The 22145-nt window shown below is 43.9% G+C and overlaps 1 protein-coding gene across 1 annotated transcript in view; it reads right to left on the bottom strand.

Annotated features, from left to right (window-relative positions):
* Nucleotides 1-13003: 13003 nt before the first annotated feature.
* Nucleotides 13004-22145, bottom strand: part of CASP7 (caspase 7) — a gene marked incomplete at both ends in the record, with an annotated part of 29973 nt that continues 20831 nt past the window's right edge. Inside the window, 5 exons of the mRNA XM_080694698.1 lie at nucleotides 13004-13233; nucleotides 17355-17484; nucleotides 17833-18008; nucleotides 20678-20806; nucleotides 21965-22101. Coding sequence (XP_080550824.1) covers nucleotides 13004-13233; nucleotides 17355-17484; nucleotides 17833-18008; nucleotides 20678-20806; nucleotides 21965-22101 — 802 coding nt within the window. The remainder of the gene's footprint in view (nucleotides 13234-17354; nucleotides 17485-17832; nucleotides 18009-20677; nucleotides 20807-21964; nucleotides 22102-22145) is intronic.

Below are 22145 nucleotides of genomic sequence, written 5' to 3'. Positions count from 1 at the left end.
GAAATAGACCCTTCTCTAGAGCCTATAGAAGTAAGAAGCCCTGTGGACATCTTAAATTTCTGACCTGTGAAACTCCAAGAGAGTAAATTTGCATGATTTTAAGGCACTAAATTAGTGGTAGTTACAGTAACAATTGGAAGCAAATATTAAGTGGGTTACTGCAAGAGTCTACTAGAGATGTCTAATGGGTGTCTCAAACAACTTGCTTAAAACAGAAATCTTTATTTTAAAAAATTATTTATTTATTTTTGCAGTACTGGGGGTGGAACCCAGGAGCATTCTACCTCCAAGCTACACCCTCCAGCCCTATTTTTTATTCTTTATTTTGAAACAGGGTCTCACTGAGTTGCAAAGGGCAGGCTATTGCAAAGTTGCAAAGGTGAGGCTGTTCGAAAACCGTGGTCCTCCTGTCTCAGCCTCCCAAATGCTGGGATTACAAGCGTGTGCCACCATGCCTGGCTCAGAAATCTTGATTTTCAACATTCTTGCCCCTCCTGCCAAACCTGTTTCCAATTGCAGACAACAGTAACATTTCATCCACCTTCTCAGGCCATCCACCTAGACCTCATCCTGGATTTCTAGCCTTTTCTGCCTGAAAATCTTGCTGGTTGTCTTCAAGATAAAGACCAAATGTTGATGGTGGTGAAGATTTTATGGGTACATACTTGTCTATGCACTCATTGAGTGGTATATATTAAATATGTACAGCATTTTACATGTCAAACATACTTTGATAAAGTAGTCCCTTACCCCCAAAGAAGCCCAAATCTGATGATCCTCCCCCACTGAGCACTGAGGCCCACTCTGCCCACCATCATCTCTCCCCTAGACCGTTATCTCAACAGCCTCATTTGGGCTTCCAGCCTCTACTCTTTCTCTCCTTAATCCATTCGCATCTTTGACAATGACATGGCGGATCCATTGTCCCCTGCTGATTTCCCATTTCATGGGCATGAAATCCACGGTGAGCATCATGTTTGGAAGCCTGTGTGAGCTGGCCCTGCCTGCTGCCCTGTTTCTAGCCCTACTCTACTGCTCTAGTTTCCTAGGTGTTTCTCCTACAGGTCCAGGTGGCAGCTGACTCAGGGCCATTGCACTTGCTGCTTGCGCTGCCCAGAGCCTTCCTCCTGAGCATATCCTCACAGCCTCCCTCACTCCACCCGGCTCTCTGCCCAGATACCCGGAGAGGCTTTGCTCAGCCATTCTAACATCCTGCCTCTCCACCACCTTCCTGTGTGTGAGCTCCATATCTCACTGTATCCTTCCTCTCAATACTTCTCACTATATGGAATTATATTAACTATCTGTCTTCCTAACTAAAATAGACATTCTATGAAGACCAAGATTGTTTTGCTACATATTCTGTCCCCAAAGCCAGGAACAGCACTTGGAACTAGATCAGTAAGTATTCATTGATTAAAAAATAGATATATGCATCATTATATATAGTTATATATGCCATATATTATATATATATATATATATATATATATATATATATATATATAATTTCCTTTTAGATATCATGGAGAGTTAAGGACAAGTGGTGACTTTGCATGGAGCTGTGGTTTCCTGAGAACATGGATCAGTGCAGTGCATTTTTACGTAACCACCCACATCTTCTATATATCTTGATGCCTGAAAAAGAAATCAGTCTTCAGCTCCCACGAGCCCTGCCAAGCTAGAAGAGAAATTATGAACCAACTGTGATTTCACTGCAAGTAGGAATCCTGCAGCCTAGGCCTTTTCAAACACAATAGATCTTACTGTGCTCGCAAATGAGACAGAGCATTGTCCCTCTAGGTATGTGGCTTTAAGGGCTGGTTAGTTAATTGTAGTGAATTCTTACCTGGCATTGTCAACCTCACCCACTACTTCTAGCTCATATTCAAATCTCTTAGTGTTATTTTTTCTTTAATAATCATGCTTTTTTGCCCTTGGTTACTAGTGTTACTTTAAAAGGTGTTGTTTTTTTTTTAATCTGGTTGAAAAAATATCTATTTTTAAAAATTTCCTCCTCCACTGTATTTCTTTCTTATTTTCTTTTTTTTGTGTGTCCCTTTCTTTCAACCAGTCTCACTAAACAGGTTAACTATCTCCTACGACCCTCTCTAGGCTCCACGGTTTCTCAACTGTTCATCTTGCCCTTCTCTGGGTATTTGATCTCTGGGTTTTGAGCTTGGCTACAAAAGGAAATTGCCTGGAGGAGTTTAAGAGCCCTGATTCCTGGGATCAGCCTCTCAGACCTTGACCTGTTTGGGCTGAGGTGTTGGCTGGGCATCACACCAGAAAAAGTTCTCCAGGTGAGTCTAAGATGCCCAAAGGTGAGAACTATCACATTTAGTCCATCTCAACTGTGATTTTTAGAATCCTGCCTTGAAATTTCCATCCATTTTCTTGAATTCACTAGGATTTGGTTTTTGCTTAATGACTGAGTTTTCATAATAAAACCCACCAAAGCAAAAGTCCTCTCCCTTGATTTTAGAGTTTTATGGAGTTTGCAAAGCCTTTTTTACATTCATCTGGTTACTCCCAACATCCATGGGAGGAGGGCCCCCAGGCCAAGAGGCAATGGTGGGGCACGGGTACTAGAGCAGTGGTCTGCAGGGTCAGCTGCAGGGCTGCCAGGTCTAGCAAAACCAGCAGATACACCAGCCAATAATCCCACCCAAACTGGAGGTCCTGTTAAATTTGAATTTCAGATAAATAGTTAGTAGTTTCTTGATAGTTGTACGTTCCAGTGTAATATTTGAGATACACCTATACTAAAATATTGTTGCTCCATCAGAAATATAAATTTAACTGGTATCAATCTCAATAACAAACACAAAATATGAACTGTGTTCATATTCAGAAAGGCAAAGGGTGACAAGAGTCATTAAGGGTGAAATGGAGAGGGCTACCTCCATATTTTTGAAACAATTATCAGTAACAAGGACAGCATCAGTACAAGGCTGGACAGGCAGTTGCTGGGCAGATGTCTTCACAAGAGTATTTTTTCTTTCTTCTTCTTTTGATAAGGTTGTGGTAGACTTTGACACAGTTATGATGCTGGCACGATAGCTCTTGTTATCATGCATACATGAACGAGATTCCCTCCTCCGTGACCTCCTGGCCTTATCTACTTACTTTATCAGGGCTTGACACAAGTGCATTCATTTTGATTCGGACACAGATGACTCCATTATGATTCTGGCAACTTCCACACCTGTATTTTACCTGGCAACCCTAGACTCAGTGTCCATTTCCCTTCTGCAGAGCAGGCGAGTGGCTTATGCCCTTTTCTCGCCCTCCACTAGTGTCCTAGGGACTCCACTTCACCTGGGGGCCTGCATCTTCCTTCTCCTTTGGGAGGTAATCACTGTCTTCAGAAAGCCTCCTCTGTGTATTAGAATCTTTTTCCTTCTCCCTCCTGCCTAATCTCCTTTCTGTGACCTGTTTTTTTTTTTTTTTTTTTTTTTAAATAAGGTCAGGCTGGTTTGAAAAACACAATTCAAACGGGGTGTGGTGGCACATACCTGTACTTCCAGTACATGGGAGGCTGAGACAGGAGGATTACAGGTTTGAGGACAAACTCAGCAATGTAGCCAGATTCTCAGCAACTTAGTGAGACCCTGTCTCAAAATAAAAAATAAAATAGGGCTGAGGGTGTGGGGGGGGGTAGCTTGGAGTTAGAATGTCTCTGGGTTCAATACCACTACTGAAATAAAATAGTCCAACATTGTGCTAAGTGCTTCCTGCTCATCATTTTATCTCCCCTCTCTATATATGTTTATGCATATATGTGTGTATATATATACATGTATATAGATATGTATGTGTATGCATGTGTGTTTATATATATGTAAATATATGTATGTATGTGTGTATATATATGTGTGTGTGTGTGTGTGTGTGTGTGTAGTACAGCGTGTGTGTGTGTGTGTGTGTGTGTAGTACAGCTCTGGAGTTCTGCAGGCCTGGAGGTTCAAGGTCCCACATCTGCCAAAGGTGGTCTTGCTCTATCATCCCATGATGGAAGGAAGAAGAGTGCAAGAAAGCCCGTGAAAGGGATTCCATTGACTCCTCATGGGATCCCTGGAGTTAGGTACTATTTCCTAGGTGCCTGCATGGGACTATTTCTTTTTCTTTCTTTCTTTCTTTCTTTCTTTCTTTCTTTCTTTCTTTCTTTCTTTCTTTCTCTCTCTCTCTCTCTCTCTTTTTTTTTTTTTTTTTTTGGTGGTACTGGGGATGGAACCCTTCTACCTCCAGGCTACACTCCCAGACCTATTTTATATTTTTATTTGGAAACAGGGTCTCTTAAGTCAGCAAGGCCGGCTTCAAATCTGCGTGATTCTCCTGTCTCTGCCTCCCAAGCGCGGGGATTATAAGCGTGCGCCACCATGCCCGGCATGGACTATTTCTATTTTAAAATAGAAAATCAGAAGTCTGGAAAGGTTCAGAGACTCCTTAAGGTCACACAACCTGAAAGTACCAGCTTTGGGATGTGAACCTGGTGCTGACACCAGAGACTTTTTTCTTCTCTGACGAGCTAGGCAAATAAAGAAGGGCTTTGTGGCCTCATGGGTCAAGTTCTGCAGCTCCTTCAGTTTGGCTTTCTGAAGCTCCTGGGATTTGAAATAAGCATTGGATAAACCTTTTCCATTCCATGTGGGTGGCTGGGGAGATTAAAAGTGTTGACAATATAGCTGCCCATAAGATGCATACATATTCTTGGAAATCTTATTTTTAACCCTGCAAAAAAAAAGTGTCACACAAGGCTTTTGAAGAAGGACGTCAGCAACATTGCCAGCACAGTAAACTCTAAATCAAGCCAGGGATGTTCTTTAAACACATTTGTTGAAGCTAAGGGTCCATAGTTTCTGCTCATTCTGGGTAACAACGGGCCATAGACATGTAGCAAAAAGGCTGTTTTCTAAGTGTTCCATATCTTTTTTTGGTATAAGCTGTTCCCTTGTGCTTTAGCATCCTGTAAATATTTGTGCAATTAATGTATGCTGGCAAATATCTCCAGAGGAAGGCAGGCTTCATAAAGCCAAGCAAAATTGTAATTAGCGACACAAAAGAAAACGAATTTGTCTCTTTCATCTCAGTGCTTAAAAACTGCCAGCACTTAATATAGCTGTAAGCTTCAGAGAAGATAATGTGCAAAAGCTAATTTTCTTAAGCTTTTAAAAGTTAGTCCTATACCCTCTTGTAAAAAAAAATTCACTTGAGAATTATTTGCTTCTTTCCCTACTTGACATTAATCTAGTTAATATTAACTATAAAATGTGTTGCAGAAAAAAAATTCCTGAAAAATGTCAGTAAGATTAAAGAGAATACCTTGCCTTGTGTTGATGAGTGAGCTATCTTGTCTAGAAATGACTGGCAAAGTGACTTCTTTGAGAGGAAGAGCAGAGAGGTGCACCTGCTGGGGTCAGCTGGAGAAGCCAGCACACCTGGCCATCTGTTGAAAGCCACCTACTGGCTCGCACCTCTTCGACTTCACAGCCTTTCTTAACAAGTTGCCCTGAGTTTGGGGTTCCTGTACAGACCCCAGAAATGCCTTGACAAGCCGGCTTCAGTTCTGAGTACATTTATGCCCTGAATCCTTTACTATTTGATCAGGAGAGAGAATGGCTAGCCAGGACTGTGAATAGCCAATGCACTGCTGGCCCTTTGGTGGTCCTTTCCAGCTATTTAACCCAAGTGTTGCTGCCTCTAGTGCAGATCTGCACAGGGAGACTTTTGGCCTCTGTATGAAACAGTGTGCTAGAAGCACCTTCATCAGACCCTACCAGGTAAGTAGTCAAAACCAGATTCCTGGTTTCTGCCCCAGATCTACTGAATTGCAATGGAGGTGGGATTAGGCATCTGTCTCATACGATAATCTTTTAGGAATCCTAAAACTTGGAAACTTTTAGAGTAAAGGGATCCCCTTTCAACTGCCAGCCTTTACTTTTTTTTCCACTGTTTTCCCCATTGGCCTTGCTGGGAGGTTGGAACAGAAGATGGTATTTTCTCTGGCAACCTGTTTCTGGATCCTCAGGCAAAAGAACACAACTTATTTTGTATTCTAGAGTATAAATGTCTCAGCCACTATTTTTCTGAAATTTTTGGGGGGACATTTAATCCAGGGGTGTACTACTTCCAAGCTATACCCACAGCCCTTTTCGAATTTTATTCTGATAGAGAATCTCACTAGGTTGCTGAGTGTTGCAATGTTGCTGAGGCTGGCCTTGAACTTGCGATCCTCCTGTCTCATCTACCCGAGTTCTGGGATTACAGGTGTGTGCCACCATGCCCAGCTTGGGAAATTTGTTCACTTTTTTGAGGTGAGCGTCATTTCTTGGCCACTTGTTCAGCTCTAGCTCCAACATGACATCTGGCAAAACTCATTCTGTATTCACTGATTTATCAATATTTGGTGTAATCCCTGCCTTTCTGGGAGACCTTGGTTTGAAAGCACAAGCTAGAAGATATGATCAAGAGGAATCCTCAAGGCAGAAAGAGCAAGTGGAAGGTCCAGGAGAGCATCTTTCATTCTTGCCTCTTCACGAGCCCTTCATCATTGGCATCATCTTCTGTTATAGTTGGATACAAAATGTCTCCTAAGGAGCTCATGCATTAATGTTCAGAGTTGATATAATTAAGCCACAAGGGTTGTAATCTCATCAGTTTGTAATTCCATTGTAATGAATATACTGGGTTGTCACCCAGGCTGGTGGATGTGGCTAGAGAAGGCTTGTTCCTGGGAGTGTGCCTTTGGGGACTGTGCTTGTCTCTGAATCCTCTTGCTTGTGCACTGGCTCTCTGGATTCTGGTCTCTGTGATGTGAGAGCAAAGCCCTTGCTCTCTCCCTCTCCTGCTGAGATCTGTAGACCCCGGCCTCACATGAACTGAATGCTACATCTCCAAACACTGTGAGCAAATAAATCTTTTTCCCTCTACATTATGTGGTCAGTTGCTTTGGATTACAGCAGTGGATATGTTGAGTTAGGCGCCCTTTTTGATTTCTATTCTTGATGGATACTTGGTGTAGCACTGCACTGAGTGCTTCATGACCATTATCCCATTTAATCTTCACAGTACTATCCTCTTGTGTACTTGGAGAAAATGAAGGATTGCCTGCGGTAATATGTGGGAATTAAATGGTCAAATGGCAGAGCAAGAATTATAACTCAGTCCAATCTGAGTCTCATTTTTAAATGTGGATGGTCAAAAGCACCTCTGCCAAAAGTTTAGGCTTTGCTGCTTGAGCTATGTTTTAACCAACTGAAGCTGAAACAAGCAACACAGACCAAACCCATCTCGTCATTGACACTTCCCTCCGTTTTCCAAATCCTTCACAAATCCTGTGCTATTTGCTTGGGTCAGACCATCAAAGCTCAAGAATTATTCAGCCTTGTATCTCTGCAGTCACAACCCTTCCACATTTAAATCCCTTGACATAGCTGGCTTTAAGTGTTTAAAATGAATTTGTCAGAAAACTGTAGCACCATAAATATTTATAGTGTCATATAAACCAAAACTCATGCCAAAGCCAACTCATCTTATTTGGCTATTGTGTTTTCAGATGTTGGTCACGTACTTTCAGTGGGCTATTCATGCATGAACCTACCTACTAGCTAATGGAGTTTCCGTGTCCACATCAGCACTGTGGTGGTGGCTGGGGCTTTCTAAGTGATTTCGTTGGTGTGTTTGCGTTAATGATTTATGAATCCAAAAGAATTATATGCCATCTGAACCAAAATAAAGCCCTGAAGAGCTCAATGGCTCGAGGGCATGCTGGCAAGGGGAGGTAATCATTCTCCTGGTGGGTGGGCCCCAAAGACAGGTAAGAAGGGAGAAGCTGTAAGGCTTCAGTGCAGGACAGCTCCTGCTGCCAAGGAAAACATGCAAGGACTGGCTCCCTTCTATTTATGAAGCCGGTTTAAAGTTTGCAATCCACATTCACAGACGCTTTGAGAGCATATAAACAATCCCATTATATCACTCAACAAGAGCTTATTTAAAATGGAGACAGGCATAGGAAGGCACACCATGTGCCTTAAGGGTCGGCTATGGTTTAAATATATTCTTCTAAAGCTCATGGTTTGGAAATTTAACCCTCAAATTTCTATGCTAATGGTACTTGGAGGTGGGGTCTTTAGAAGTAATGGGGAAGCCAGGCGTGGTGGCGCACGCTTGTAATCCCCGCTCTTGGGAGGCGGAGACCAGAGGATCCCGCTGGTTTGGAGCCAGCCTTGCTGGCTTAAGAGACCCTGTTTCCAAATAAAAAAAAATATAAAATACGTCTGGGAGTGTAGTCCAGAGGTAGAAAGGCTTCCAGGAACCCCAGTACCACCAAAAAAAAAAAAAAAAAAAGTAATAGGGATTAGATGAGGTCACAAGGGTGGGGCTCCCAAGGTGGTATTAGTGGCTTAAGAAGAGAGAGACGTGAACTAGCACCCTTGCTATCATATGATGTGATTCTCTGGACATGATAGAGTGCAGCAACAAGGGCCTCACCTGCCGAGCATGGTGGCGCACACTTGTAATCCCAGCATTTGGGAGGCTGAGACAGAAGGGTCACAGTTCGCAGGCAGCTTCAGTTACTTAGTGAGATCCTTTGTAACTCAGTGAGATCCCGTTTCAAAATAAAGAATAAAAAATAGGACTGGGGATGTAGCTTGGAGGTAGAATGTTCCGGGGTTCCATCCCCATCCCCAGTACCAAAAAGAAAATAAAAAAGGACCTTAAGCAGAGGTTGGGGTCATACTCTTGGACTCCCCAGTCTATTCTATTCAGTTATAGCAACAGAAAATGGACAATAGAATATCATGCAGATGTAAAAGAAGGTTTTGTTGTTAGGCTGACATGTTTGCACACACATTTGTGAAAACTTCAAAAGACCATGTATACATATACTGTGAGATCAGCTCTGAGTTCAGGGCAGAAACAAAAACATAAAAACAGTGGTTCTTGCTCTCAGAACAGCTTCTCAACTGGAATGAGCATGTGGGTCATCAGGGAGCAGGTTATAATGCAGTTTCTTGTTGAGTGGGTCTGGGATGACCTGGGGACTATCCCTGGAAGTAACTAGGAAGCTATTACCTATTACACCCATCCCTCCTTAGCGGCGGGCTCTGCACTTGCACATTCAAGCCACCAAGGCTCTAACTTGGCACTAGGGATCAAACCTAGAGGCATTCTACCTCTAAGCTACACCCCCAATCCTATTTTTAAAAATTTATTTATTTGGAAACAGGGTCTCATTAGGTTTCTGAGAGCCTTGCTATATTGGCGAGGCTGGCTTTGAACCTGCTATCCTGCTATCTCAGCCTCCCAAGTGCTAGGGTTACAAACATGTGCCACCAAGTGCTAGGGTTACAAACGTGTGCCACCATGCCCAACTTTCCATATTTTTTTTTGGGGGGGGGTGGTACTGTGGTTCCTGGAAGCCCTTCTACCTCCCGGCTACACTCCCAGACCTATTTTATATTTTTGAAACAGGGTCTCTTACGCCAGCGTGGCTGACTTCAAACCTGCACGATCCTCCTTTCTCCGCCTTCCAAGCGCGGGGATTACAAGCGTGCGCCACCACGCCTGGCTTTTGATATTTTTTTAAAAATTATCCCTGTTAAACATTGACAAACTTTCCCCCTGTGTCAGTTTTTTCAATACAGTGTGACAATTGTTTACATAGCATTTTCTTTTTTTCTTTCTTTTTTTTTTTTTGTGGGTCTGGGATGGAACCCAGAGGCATTTGGCCTCTGAGCTACACCTCCTGCCCAATTTTTTATTCTTTATTTTGAAACAGGGTCTCACTGAGTTGCGAAGGGCCTAAGTATCTGAGGCTGTCCACGAACTGCGATCCTCCAGTCTCAGCCTCCCAAATGCTGGGATTACAAGCGTGCGCCACCATGCCCAGCTCTACATAGCATTTTCATTGTATTAGATATTCTAAGAAATCTCACGCACTGTATATAAATAGGATGCTATTTCATATAAGAACTTGAGCATCCACAGGTATGGGTATCCTGGGGGAAGGCATCCTGGAATCAACCCCCATGGACATGGAGTACCGGTAACAGAAGAACTGCTGAGTCAGTGCACACACTGCTGACCACCACAGCTTCTGACCTAGCCGGACGCTTTCTGAAAAAGATCCTAAAAGATGAGAGCCGTAGGGAAGGGTGTGCTCCCAGCAGGAAAAGGGCAGTCCTTGGTCACCAGAGTAGCTGGCAATGAAGGACTGCAGGCAATGCACACAGCCTACAAAATAAACCACCGGCCAGGCAGCGTCTGTGACCTCCCAGTGAATGTCATTCTCTCTCCCAGAGAGGATGCATTTCCTAGAGGTTTTAAATTATGTGTATATGAGTCCCAGCATTTTATTTTGAAATCTATTTTGAGCAATTTATAAACATAATGGGATTATGATGGCGTATGGAAATTTGCTCAGGAAAAAAACTGGGGACAGTCTGTGAATATATTAATAGCTAACATTTTAAACAGGCCAGTGGCACCTGGAGGAAAAAGAACAAACAAAAGCCCAGATTGAACACCGCACACCACTTTGTTTCCTTCCTGGGAGAAGAGCAGGGCTCTTGCTGATGCTCCTGCAAGGGGCTCTTGGTGACAAGGAAAACTCAAATGTACTCATCAGGACTGAGTTCTCCCCTGGGGCCACTTGTCATGAGGATTTCAGAATGTAAAAAGATCAGGAAGTGTTAACCACGGGCCCAAGGTGGAGTAGGACTTGTGATCGTGTTGAACAAGACCGTCTTCCCATGAATGTACGCCACTATGCCAGGGCCATGCAGGCCAGACAAGTGCTCTAACACTGATCCATGTTCCCTGCCCTTGGAGATGCTTTCTGAACAGTGATTTGTATCTCTGGCCTAAGGGACAAAGGTAAATTATCTAACCTGTATCCAAAATGCTTGGGACCACAAATGTTTTAAGATTTTAGAATATGAGCATAGGCTTTACTGGTTGACCGTACCTAAGTCTGAAACTTTTTAAGTGTACAAAATAGTTTAGATTTTAGAGCATTTTGGATGCCTATCCTGTACTATTCATTGCTTGTAACCTAAAAATGTTCTGAGAATTAAAAAATTAATTCTAACACTTGGGATGATTTATCTTTAATGCAGTTTACAGAACAAATCAGAGTGCTGTGGTTTTTACTTCAAATTGCAATGCACTTACAAGCACACATATTTCTATGATGGGTACCTTTAAAGGATAGCCTACTTTCTAAAGAACAGCCTGTGCATTCTGGGAATAGTAGGGTATATGCTTGTTGATTTTTGATTCGTTGTCTCCACTTAAATTTTGAACATTTGGTATATTTTAGATGGCAGGAAACCAGGCACAAGTTCAATAAACTGGCCCTAAAACTAGTTTTCTTATTTGAGAGGAGATATTTTTATAGCATTTCATTGTTTTTTCTATTAACCCTTTAAGAGTCTTGAATTCCCAAGAGATGATACTTACTTTATTAGTGTTCCAGTTTAAAAAATAATTTATTATGTTATGTGTTGAGGTCAAGTTTGTAGGGTCAATTCTTAATCCTGTTTCCTCATTTCTCCACTGCTCTAAATAATTTCAAAAGAAAAGCAAACTGCGCCAGTTAGGAATTAAGCAGCCACGTTTTATTCAATAAATAAAAACATCTGTCAACCAGTTATTAGGCAGAGAAAATATAGTCGTGTATAAAGAATTCAAGAGATAATACCAACTTGAAAACAAAGTGCCCCAAATCTTTGTTATAAACTTCCTCACTTACAGAATTAGTGATAACAAAAACACTTACTCGAATTAAGATTTGGAATAATCTAAAAAGTTCCAGATAAATTTTAAAGCAGAATAGACTGTTTTGCATATAAAGTGGAAACGGAATTATTTTTCACATAGGTAGATTATCTGACAACTCCATGAGTAAATGATTGACTGGATGAACCGTTGGACACTGGGGAACATGATTACTTCTATCTACATTATGGGCCAGGCTTACATCTGTTTCTTACTCTTCCCCTGCCTCTCTAGCCCTGCTCTGCATGATGGGAAATCATACTTCCCAGGGTTGTCCCCACCAGGATTTCAGGTAAGGTTGGAGTGCTAAGATGCTGGTGGAGGATGTATGGACAGGAGAGGCAAGGCCAGTGATTTACTGATATCTGACTCAGTTATTGCCTTGTCTCCATCTTCGATGATGTTCTGTTCTTGCCATGGCCCCATTTCCCATAGTCCTTTGGTGGTCCTGGCTTCCAGCAGGCAGCCCCATGATGGTTTTAGTGTCTGTGGAAGATCCCAGCTTCTGGGCTCAGGAAACCACCCATTATTCTTACTACAGCCCCAGTCATGGTTAATAGCTTTCTGCAGTTTAGGCTTCTCTTTTATCATCTGTGTAGGTCAATTTCCTGTATTAAATTCCCTGTGTTGAAGCACTTAGAATGGTTTCTGTTTTCTGGACCCTGACTGGTACCTACTAGAATCATTACTTTTCTCTTCTAACTTATCTGGGAATGTTTACATAAGAATCTGCCCTAAGCCCATGAAAAACCACTCAACCCATAGAATACCCATGTTCTACAATTAGGCCAACAAATATCCCCTTAGCTTATTTTGGTCAATGAAATTCTCCTTGTCCAGTGCAAATATGACCTTGACTCTCACCAATGTCACCCCCAATTCCAGTGGACACAGCCAAGAGTCTTCTCAAGAGGTCACTGTTGTTGCATGTACTAAGTGTGATGACAAAGCAAAAGAAATACAAACAGAAAATTAATCTTAAGAGGAAATTACAAAGTCAATGAATGAATAATATTGAATGAATAACATTGTAAAAACAAACAAAAATGTCTCTGAAAATTCAGAAGATGTAAGACAGCACCAGAAAGTTTTTTCCCTGTTGAATCAATTTTCCTGAAATTGAAATCTCATAACATCCCTGGATATTTCAAGAGCATCATCACCATCATCACCTGACTCATCAACGAACGATCCGTAGCTTCTCGGCTAGAAAGAATGGCTACTTAGAGAAGTAGAGTTCCTTGGTTAGCATGGAGACCACGCAGGGTATCTGCTTCTTCTCATGGAAGCGGGGGTCCTCTGACTGGGACTCGAAGTGCCTGGCCACCCTGTCGTTCACCCTTGTGAGGATCTGCATGATTTCCAGGTCTTTACCATGCTCTTCCAAGATGGAGCAGAGGGCTTGCACAAACCAGGACCCTTTCCCCGGGTTCCTCCATGAGTAATAGCCTTTGACAGGAAAGAAATGAGAAGATCAAACCATCTGGCTCTGACAACTGCTCCACTCACTGATGAGAGTGAGCTCTCAGTGTTTGAGGCCTTCACGCCTGTTCTGGAAATGATTCCTTTCTAATTTTCATACAGGCCACTAATGGGAATTATGCCTAGAACAAACACCTTAGGTAGAGGGAAGGTCATAAAGAAGCTTGGAAACGCTTTGGGTGTCCTGGTGTGGAGACCCAGTAACAGCGAACATCCTTCAGGGCTGGTGGCTGTTGCCAGAGAACTCTGATGGAGGTATGCATGTGATGCCCATGAGCTACCTAAGTGAGACAAATCTGCCCACGGAGGTTTCCATGGGAACGCTAGAGGACCACTCTGTAATTTCCCAACTCCTCCCCATCCTTTTGGAGTGAGTGCTACTTTCTCATTCAAGCCTAGGGAAGTAATTTGTAAGAAACCTTAGGGAACTTGGAGATGTGTCCTTGTTATTGGGGGATGCAGAATCAGAGAGCTGGATCCTGCCAAACAATCGTGGAATCAAGAGTGCTAAATCCCTCAGGAAAGCCTGCTGCCTGGGAGAGCTGGCGCTGTTGGGCATGGGATGTGTTTTTCATGAACCAGAAATGGCCTATAGGATGGAGAGTTGGCTCGTGTTTGTCCTATGTCCTGGTCAATAGGTATTCTTGAAAGAGGCTATACAAGGACCTTGGAGGATGTCCAGGAGTCCTTGGGAGCTGAAGGAGGAATCACAATGACTAACTGGGAGTAGTGGTTCAAATCCAGGAGAAGGGGTCCGGGGAACCCAGAACCTCAAAAGAGAACTTGTCTGCCTGGCCCAGGGCACAAGAGGTCACACAACCATAGGACTAATGTCTTGTCCCTACCTGGCCTCCCAACTTCCTGGACTCCCTCCCACCCTCAACTCTGTGAGAATCTAAAACTGAATCTTTCAAATGGGAAAGCTACCAAGAAAGCAGACAGATCAAGGCTCCTTAGCAATTTAGTTCTAGAGTGGGGCTAATCAGGAACTGGGAGAAAATTACAAAGTCAACTCCAAAGTCAACTTTGGTGTTTTAGTTATTATTTCAGAATAGATGTCCTGTCTATAGTACTGCAACTGTTTTTGACTTAAAAACTTATCACAATATTGTCTAATATCTTAGTATGAGTGGCCACTCTATGGACCCATAGCAATTTTCAATCAGGGGTAAGGGAAGAGTCTGCCTCTTCTATCCCTCATTTAAAAAGACAGCTTGAGATAAAGTAAAGTTGTGTTTGTTTTACATGATGAGCTGTGCTTATTCCTCTTACTGCCAACTGGTCACACTAGTTTGATAAGAACTGGATCATCATCTTCATCATTTATGACGACTAGTTATTGGGATAAATGTACAACAAATGGTAAATAATTAGCAAGCTGCTGTGCAGAGCGAGTTAGGTACGTTTAGAATTCTTTCTTATAGCACACAAGTACAACTACCTACCTGTGGCCTGAGCTCAGGAGCATTACCAGCCTGACAGTGCATTCTGTTGTAGATGAGGGAAAAGTCACATGTGTCTCCTCATTCAATATAGGAACCTATCATCTCCCTGCCTTCTGTTTTATAGCCTCTGTCCTATAGGGGACTCCAAGGTCACTATGCAAAAGTGCAAATGTCATCCGTGACTCTGACATTAAAAAGTTTCCTTGAACTTCTCTGTCAGGGTGATGACGTTCAGGTTGCTTAGCATAGCACGGGGCCAACGCAACATGGCCGCTTGTCTACCTGTCCAGGTTTGACCCTTGCTATACCCTGTCACTTTATGTTCTACAGACTGAACTGTGTCCCCTCCACCCCCAATTCCACATGTTGAAGTCCTAGACCCCACTGTGACTGTGTTTGGAGACAGGGCCTTTATAGAGGTAATTCAAGTTAAATGAGGTCACAAGGGTGGGTCCCTGATCTACCAGGATTAGTGTCCTTTATAAAGAGACACAGAGGACTCATTCATTCTTGCTCTTTCTCTGCCATGAGAGGACAGGCCGAGAGAACAGCTGGAAGAAAACCCTCACCAGAAACTGGTCAGCACTTGATCTTGGGCTTCCTGGCCTCTAACAATGAGGAATAAATGTCTGTTGTTCAAGGCACCTAGTCTATGGTATTTTGTTATAGCAGCTCAGGATAACTGATACATCTTGATCTAGCCTTAAATGTAACCAAATGCATTGGCTATTTGACCCTAGCAAGGCATCCTTCCCTTCCCTTGCTATTTGAAATTTTAGGACTTAGTTATAGAGTCCAGAAAGCCTCTCTCACCTGCCTCCCTAGAAGAGTTCCCCTTTTCTGTCTGAGTTAAAGCTGATTTTTCCCCTAGATATTGCTTGGGGTACCCACATATCTACCACCAAGTTTGTTTACGCTGACATATGTCCACGCTCAAGCACTGCTTCCTTCCCAAGAACAAGAAGACAAAATTATTTCCAAATATTAATGATCCTCAAACGTGTGAAGTTGCCATTCTCTCAAAATCCCATCCATAGATCCTGCCAGGGCTGGTTTTGCCAAACACACCAACCTATTTCCTGTAACCAATACCACTGCACCGGATGAACCCATACAGAGTTGGACTTTGGCTGAGTAGATTCAGGCTTAGTTAATGAGTGGGCTTGCTCTTTACTGGCATTTTCTGGTACTTGTGTAGCACAAGGAAATTCTGGTCTGAGCCACAGCCCATATATTGTACCTGAAATCTGTATCTGACCCTGAACATGCCATTCAAAGTTGTCTAAGCTCATTTATTCTTTCTCCATCTGTAAAATCAGGACAGCAATAATACCTTTACTAACTACCTACAGAATTATTGTAAGGATGATATGACTTAAAAAACACAAAAATCACTGAGCACTGTAGAAATGTTTGCTGTTATAGTTACTACTACTACTACTAATAACTACAAATGAGAGAATTGAGCTTTCCTGGGAAGAAAAGTATATACATCCCTGTGGTGGGCAGAATAAAGGCTCCCAAAGATGTCTATGTTCTAACCCTGGAATCTTTAATTCTTCCCTTGCTGTTTGAAATTTTAGGATTTAGTTATAGCATCCAGAAAGATTCTCTCACCTGCCTCCCTAGAAGAGTTCCCCTTTTCTGTCTGAGTTAAAGCTGATTTTGCCCCTAGATCTTGCTTGGGGTACCCACATGTCTACACCAAGTTTGTTTACACTGACATATGTCCACCCTCAAGCACTGCTTCCTTCCCAAGAACAAGAAGAGACAAAATTTACATGGCACACAAAAAGGTCTTTGCAGATGCAATTAAGGTTATAGAAGTGAGATGGAGAAATGATCCTGGTTATCCAGCTGGGCCAGTCTAATCATATGCGGTCCTTTCCCAGCTGTGATCAGAAAGAGAGAGAGATGGAAGGGAAGGAGGAGGATCAGCGAGATGTGAGTTTTCTGGATTTCAATGGAGGAAATAGCCATGGCCAAAACATCAAGGAAATGGACTCCCTACGCCAGCCCTCACCTTGAGCATCCAGAAGGAATGCAGCCCTACCAACTCATGTGGGATTCTGACTTCCAAAACTGTGAGAGAGCAAGCTGGGCGTGGTGGCACACACTTGTAATCCCAGCATTCAGGAGGCTGAGACCAGAGGATCGCGGTTCGCGGACAGCCTCAGCTACTTAGTGAGGCCCTCTGCAACTCAGTGAGACCCTGTTTCAAAATAAAGAATAAAAAATAGGGCAGGGGATATAGCTCAGAGGTCAAATGTCCCTGGGTTCCATCCCCAGACCCCCCCCAAAAAAAAAACCCTGTGAGATAGCACATCTGTGTGATTGAAGCTACTGTGTTTGTAGTACAAGGTTGAGAATCTCCTATCTAAAATGCTTGGGAGCGAACCCATATCAGGTTTGGGAGTTTTTCAGATTTTGGAACATGTGCATAGACTTTTACCGGCTGAGCCTCCTTAATAAATGCAAAATCTGAAGTGCTCTAAAATCCAAGGTTTTAAGCGGGATGCTGGTGCTCAAAACATCTCAGATTTTAAATTATCTTGGCTAAGGAATGCTCAGACTATAATTAATTAGTAATAGAACACTGCTAGAGCCCTCACGCTGCATTTTGATGTTGAATGGACTGGATACCTGGAACCGTGGAATACGCGAAGAGGAAGTCAGCTTCAACTGGGATCTTGTATCGGGGACTAGCGTCGGTGTCATTGATAGGCCCAGAGTCAGCCTGGACCCCGTCATCAAGTTCTGTCCCTCGGCAAGCCTAAATATCAAAGCAGAAAGCACTCCATAAAGTTGGGAACAAAAATGCACGCGCCAGCCACTGCTATGTCCCAGTGCCAGGAACAGCACCTGCCTGGCACATAGGAAGAGCTTAGTGACCATCTGGTGAAGGAGTGAGAGAATAGATGGGGAGTCAAGTTATGCAGCAAAGGGATGTCATATCTGAGGGAAACCTTCCTAATTTGCAATCACATGCAAGTAGATTAGAGACAGAGAAACCAAATCCAAATCTGCAGAAACAGTGCAGATTTGTAAAGACAACGCCAGCCCGGTCGCTCCAGAGTCTTTACCCCCATTTTCAATTGTATTGGCTTGGAAGCATTAGTACCTGAATGAAGAAGAGCTTGGGCTTCTCTAAAAGGGTTCTACATCGATCTCCCCTAAAATGGGCCGTCAAATCCTTTATCGGGGTCATGCCGTCTTTCCCATAAATCAGATTTTCCTCTCCATGGCTCAGTAAGACGCAGGCGAAGCAGGCTGAATTGGTATGGTCCTCCTGGGAAGCTGCAGACAGGCAATGTGAATACGGAAAGGTTAAAACTTAAGTCTGGGGGACCGAGAGGCAGCATCCCCATGGCAGCCTGGTGGCCACCTACACCACTGGAGTGAGACCTAGGAGGGGCAGCGATTGGGCTCCTCTCAAAGGACAGGACTTGGTGGGAACCGGCTCTCTGATGAGAACAAGCCCCCCCCCCCTTGGTCTTCCCCATCCCACCACCCGCAGCTCTTCCTCTCTGTGACCTTGACCTCTGTGGGTCCCCCATCAAAGCAGAAGGGTACAGTATTTGTCCTTTTATGACCGGCTTGTTTTCACTTGGCATAATGTTTTATTTTCCTCAGTGAATATTTACATGATGCTTATTATATGGCTCCACTTTGTAATATAACTCATTGCATCGTCACTGTCACCTTTATAGACGAGGAAATCAGGGCCCAGAATGGTTAAGTAACTTGCTCAGTGTCACAGAACCGCGGGGCTGGGCCCTGCTGCTCCTGGGTTCACTACCTTCCATCAGCTGCTTGAATGCCTGGGCCCAGGGTCAGTCCTCAGGAGGCTGCCCATCCTAGCGTCAGACAGAGTGAGAAGTCTAGAACTCTCTCTGATCCCTGCTTCAAAATGAAAAAAATAAAATAGAACCGGGAGTGGAGTTCAGAGGTAGAATGCCATTGGGCTCAATCCCCAGGACCACAGAAATAAATAAAATAAAATAAAATATATAAATAAATAGGGCTGAAGGCGTAGTTAGGAGGTAGAATGGCCCTGGTTTAAATCCCCAGTTCCCCTCCCCCCCCTCACAATAATTTCACGAGCGCCTACTATATGCTGACACTCCATTCAGGTTCTTTAAACAAATGATGATATTTAGTAACTACAAGATCCTGTGAAGTTGGCCTCACTTATCTCTATTTCACAGATTGAGCATGGAATCTTGGAAGGCTCCAGAACCTTCTCCACAGGTGGCACAACCTGCTGGAGCCTGGGTGGCCTGGGTGCTGCCAGGCCCTGTGGCTTCGCCAGCCCCAGAACAGGTGCAGACTTCCCCGTCCGAACCACTGAGGCACCTGTGCGCGGATCTGCGTGGGGATTTCTGTATGAGTTCTGATACCATATGGACCAGGAGATGGTGGTGGAAGTCAGAATTCTTGACTCACATGAATTAGGATGGAGTTAGGATGTGTTTTATCTTCACTGGAACCTATGGTTCACACAGTCAAGAGAAATCACTGCTTTACTGTTTTGATAGGACACTGGTGGTGACCTGCTCTGGGTTTGGAATAATTCACCTTTCACAAGAACAGAAAACTAATTGGCATAAGCCCTTACATCTACATACAGAGGCTGTTCTATTTCTCAAAGTGGATCCTCCCTCCTGCCCTAAGAAACAGGTGGAGCAGAGATCACAGTCCACATACCGGGAAAGCAAAGAAATCAGGAAGGTACAGTTGCCTTGCCTGGATGGCCCAGCGGATACAACCAGGACCAGGCTTCTGACATGAACTGGTCTGCTCTACCCCGTGACTCACTGGAAGTTTGAAGAAATCAGAAAAGGATGCCTGGTCAAAAATAATAGCCAGGCGTGGTAGTATATGCTGTAATTCCAATACTTGGGAGGCTGAGACGGGAGGATCGCACATTTGCAGCCAACCTCAGCTAATTAGTGAGGCCCTCCGCAACTTAGTGAGGGCCTGTTTCAAAATAAAATGAATAAAAAAATAGGGTTTGGGGTGTAGCTCGATGTTAGAATGCCCCTGGGTTCAGTCCTGGCACCAGAAAAAAACAATACCACCAATAATAATGATAGAGGGTAGAGTCTTTTTCTTTCTTTTTGTGGTGCTAGGGATTAAATCCCAGGGTTCTTTACCTCTGAACTACACCCTGGCCCCCCATCCCCCCTTGAAAAGTCTTGCTAAACTGCTGAGAATGATATTGAATCTACGATACTCCTGTCTTCACCTCTCAAGTACTAGGATTACAGATCTGTGCCACCATGCCTGGCAAGTCTTTTTCTTTTTTAACTATGTAGTTACTGCCTACTGGTTCCTGTGCAATGCAGTGATAGGATTTTATTTTCACACACTTATCCTAACTGCCAGAGCAACCCAGGTGACTCCCATTAGCTGTATAGAAAATGTACTGAAAGATCAGAGCTTGGGAGTTGATTTTTATCCCTAATTCACTCTCCAGTAGGTCTCTTATCTTCTCTAAAACTCAATCCCACATATATAAAACACACATGATAACAGACTGTCAGCCTGCGCTGCAGGGTCTGTGTTAAAGAGCTCATGAAATAAAATTGTGGATGCACCATCCAGAAAATAAAGTAGTTCCGAGGTATATAGGGATAGTGATTCTCTGTCTGCCACTGAGAAAATTTTACACCTATAAATTTTGTTAAGGGCAGGAGGATACTTGGTAGGAATGATTAGCCTTTTGAAATTGTGGCCAGTCTGTATAGGCAGAACCTATTTTTCTCCTTGCTAGAATTTAAGCTGATTTTATCTTTTTCTAGAGATGCCGAAGTTTTCTGAAAGAGGCCTGGCCCTCCAGGGACCAGAGGACCAGAGTACAGAGTAGCCAGAGGAAGAAGGCTTCCTTCTGCGTCACCCTTCTGAGGCTGCCCGGCACTGCTGCTCTGTGCCCAGGAGGAAGGCAGAGTGGGGGAAGCATGCACCTTGTTTAAGCAGATCTTCCATCTTGGCACAAGAGCAGTCATTATGGACAGACACTTCAAATCCCAGGTTTCGGAAACACTTGGACAGGGCCCCAGCATCTTTGTCTGTTCCGTTCCGGACACACATCCCTGTGGGAATCAGAAAAGGGGTCCGTGGGTGAGCGATGCTGGGTGGGGGTCTGCAGGGTCTCAGCCAGCACCAGCTCCAGGGGGTGTGCTGAGGAGATAAGACCTTCCAAGGAGCTGGGCCGGAGCTCAGAGGCAAAGCAGGCCTTGCATGTGCTAGGCCCTGGGTTCGATCCCTAGTACCAAGAAAAAAAAAAAAAGGTTAAAACACCATCCAAGAGGTGTGTGTTTGTGTGTGTGTGTGTGTGTGTGTGTGTGTGTGTGTTTATACTGGGGGTTGAATCGGCCCTATTATTTGTGTGTTTGCATGTGGCACTGGAGATTGAATCCAGGGAGGGGCATTCTACCTCTAAGCTACACCCCCGGCCCTATTTTATTTGGAACCGGTCTCATTACTTGCTGAGACTGTCCTTGAACCTGTGATCTTCAGGTCTCAGCCTCCCAAGTACCAGGATTACAGGTGTGCACCACCACGCCTGGCTCTCCCAGCCTTTTTTTTTTTCCCCCTTTCTTTCTTTCTTTTTTTGCGGTACTGGGGATGAAACCCAGGGGCATTCTACCTCTCAGCTACACTGAGTTGCAGAGGGCCTCACTAAGTAGCTGAGGCTGTCCGCAAACCACCATTCTCCTTTCTCAAGCTCCCAAATGCTGGGATTACAAGTGTGCACCACCATGCCCAGCTCTCAGCCCTATTTTTTTTAAAATTGTTTAAGACATGGTCTCCCTAGTTTGCTGAGAGTCAACTAAATCGCTGAGGCTCATCTTGAACCTGCAATCCTCCTGTCTCAGCCTCCCAAGTACTGGGATTATAGGCGTGTAAGACCAAAAGGGACTCCAAGGTCACATGAACAAAAAGAATGAGAATAAAACTCAAGGGAGAGATTACTCAGCCTGCCCCACCCACGAAAGGTGATTTCTCTTGGTAATTCTTAGTTCCTTGGCCAAAGTCCCTTACCAGCTAAGACTCATGGTGGGACCTTAGACTGAGTTCCTGGTTTCTCTGCATCCCTTTCCCCTGGGCTGGAATGCCACCTTCTAGGGGCTATCTGCCACAGGTGGAGGGCACAGCGTTTCTGGTTTCTGTGCCGAGTGTCTGATACAAAGTGGAGAACATGGAAGGGAGGAGGGGGTGGAGGGTTAACGCGGGCCCACAACACCTACCTGTCACCTTGTCGAAATTCTTGTTGTTTATTATGATACACTTGCCCACCTTCTCAAAGTTCATGCTATACTGAAACATAGGCATGCGGTCCCGGGTGGTCCTGACTGCTTGTGTGGAACCATTTTTCTTCTTTTTGCTGAGAAATATAAAACGACAAGTTAGGGGCTGTGGAAGAAGTCC

The sequence above is a fragment of the Muscardinus avellanarius genome (genome assembly GCF_963383645.1).
Source record: "Muscardinus avellanarius genome assembly, chromosome: 4".
In the NCBI taxonomy this organism is placed as follows: domain Eukaryota; kingdom Metazoa; phylum Chordata; class Mammalia; order Rodentia; family Gliridae; genus Muscardinus; species Muscardinus avellanarius.
Note: the sequence above shows the minus strand (reverse complement) of the source record. Positions and strands in the feature narration are given on the sequence as shown.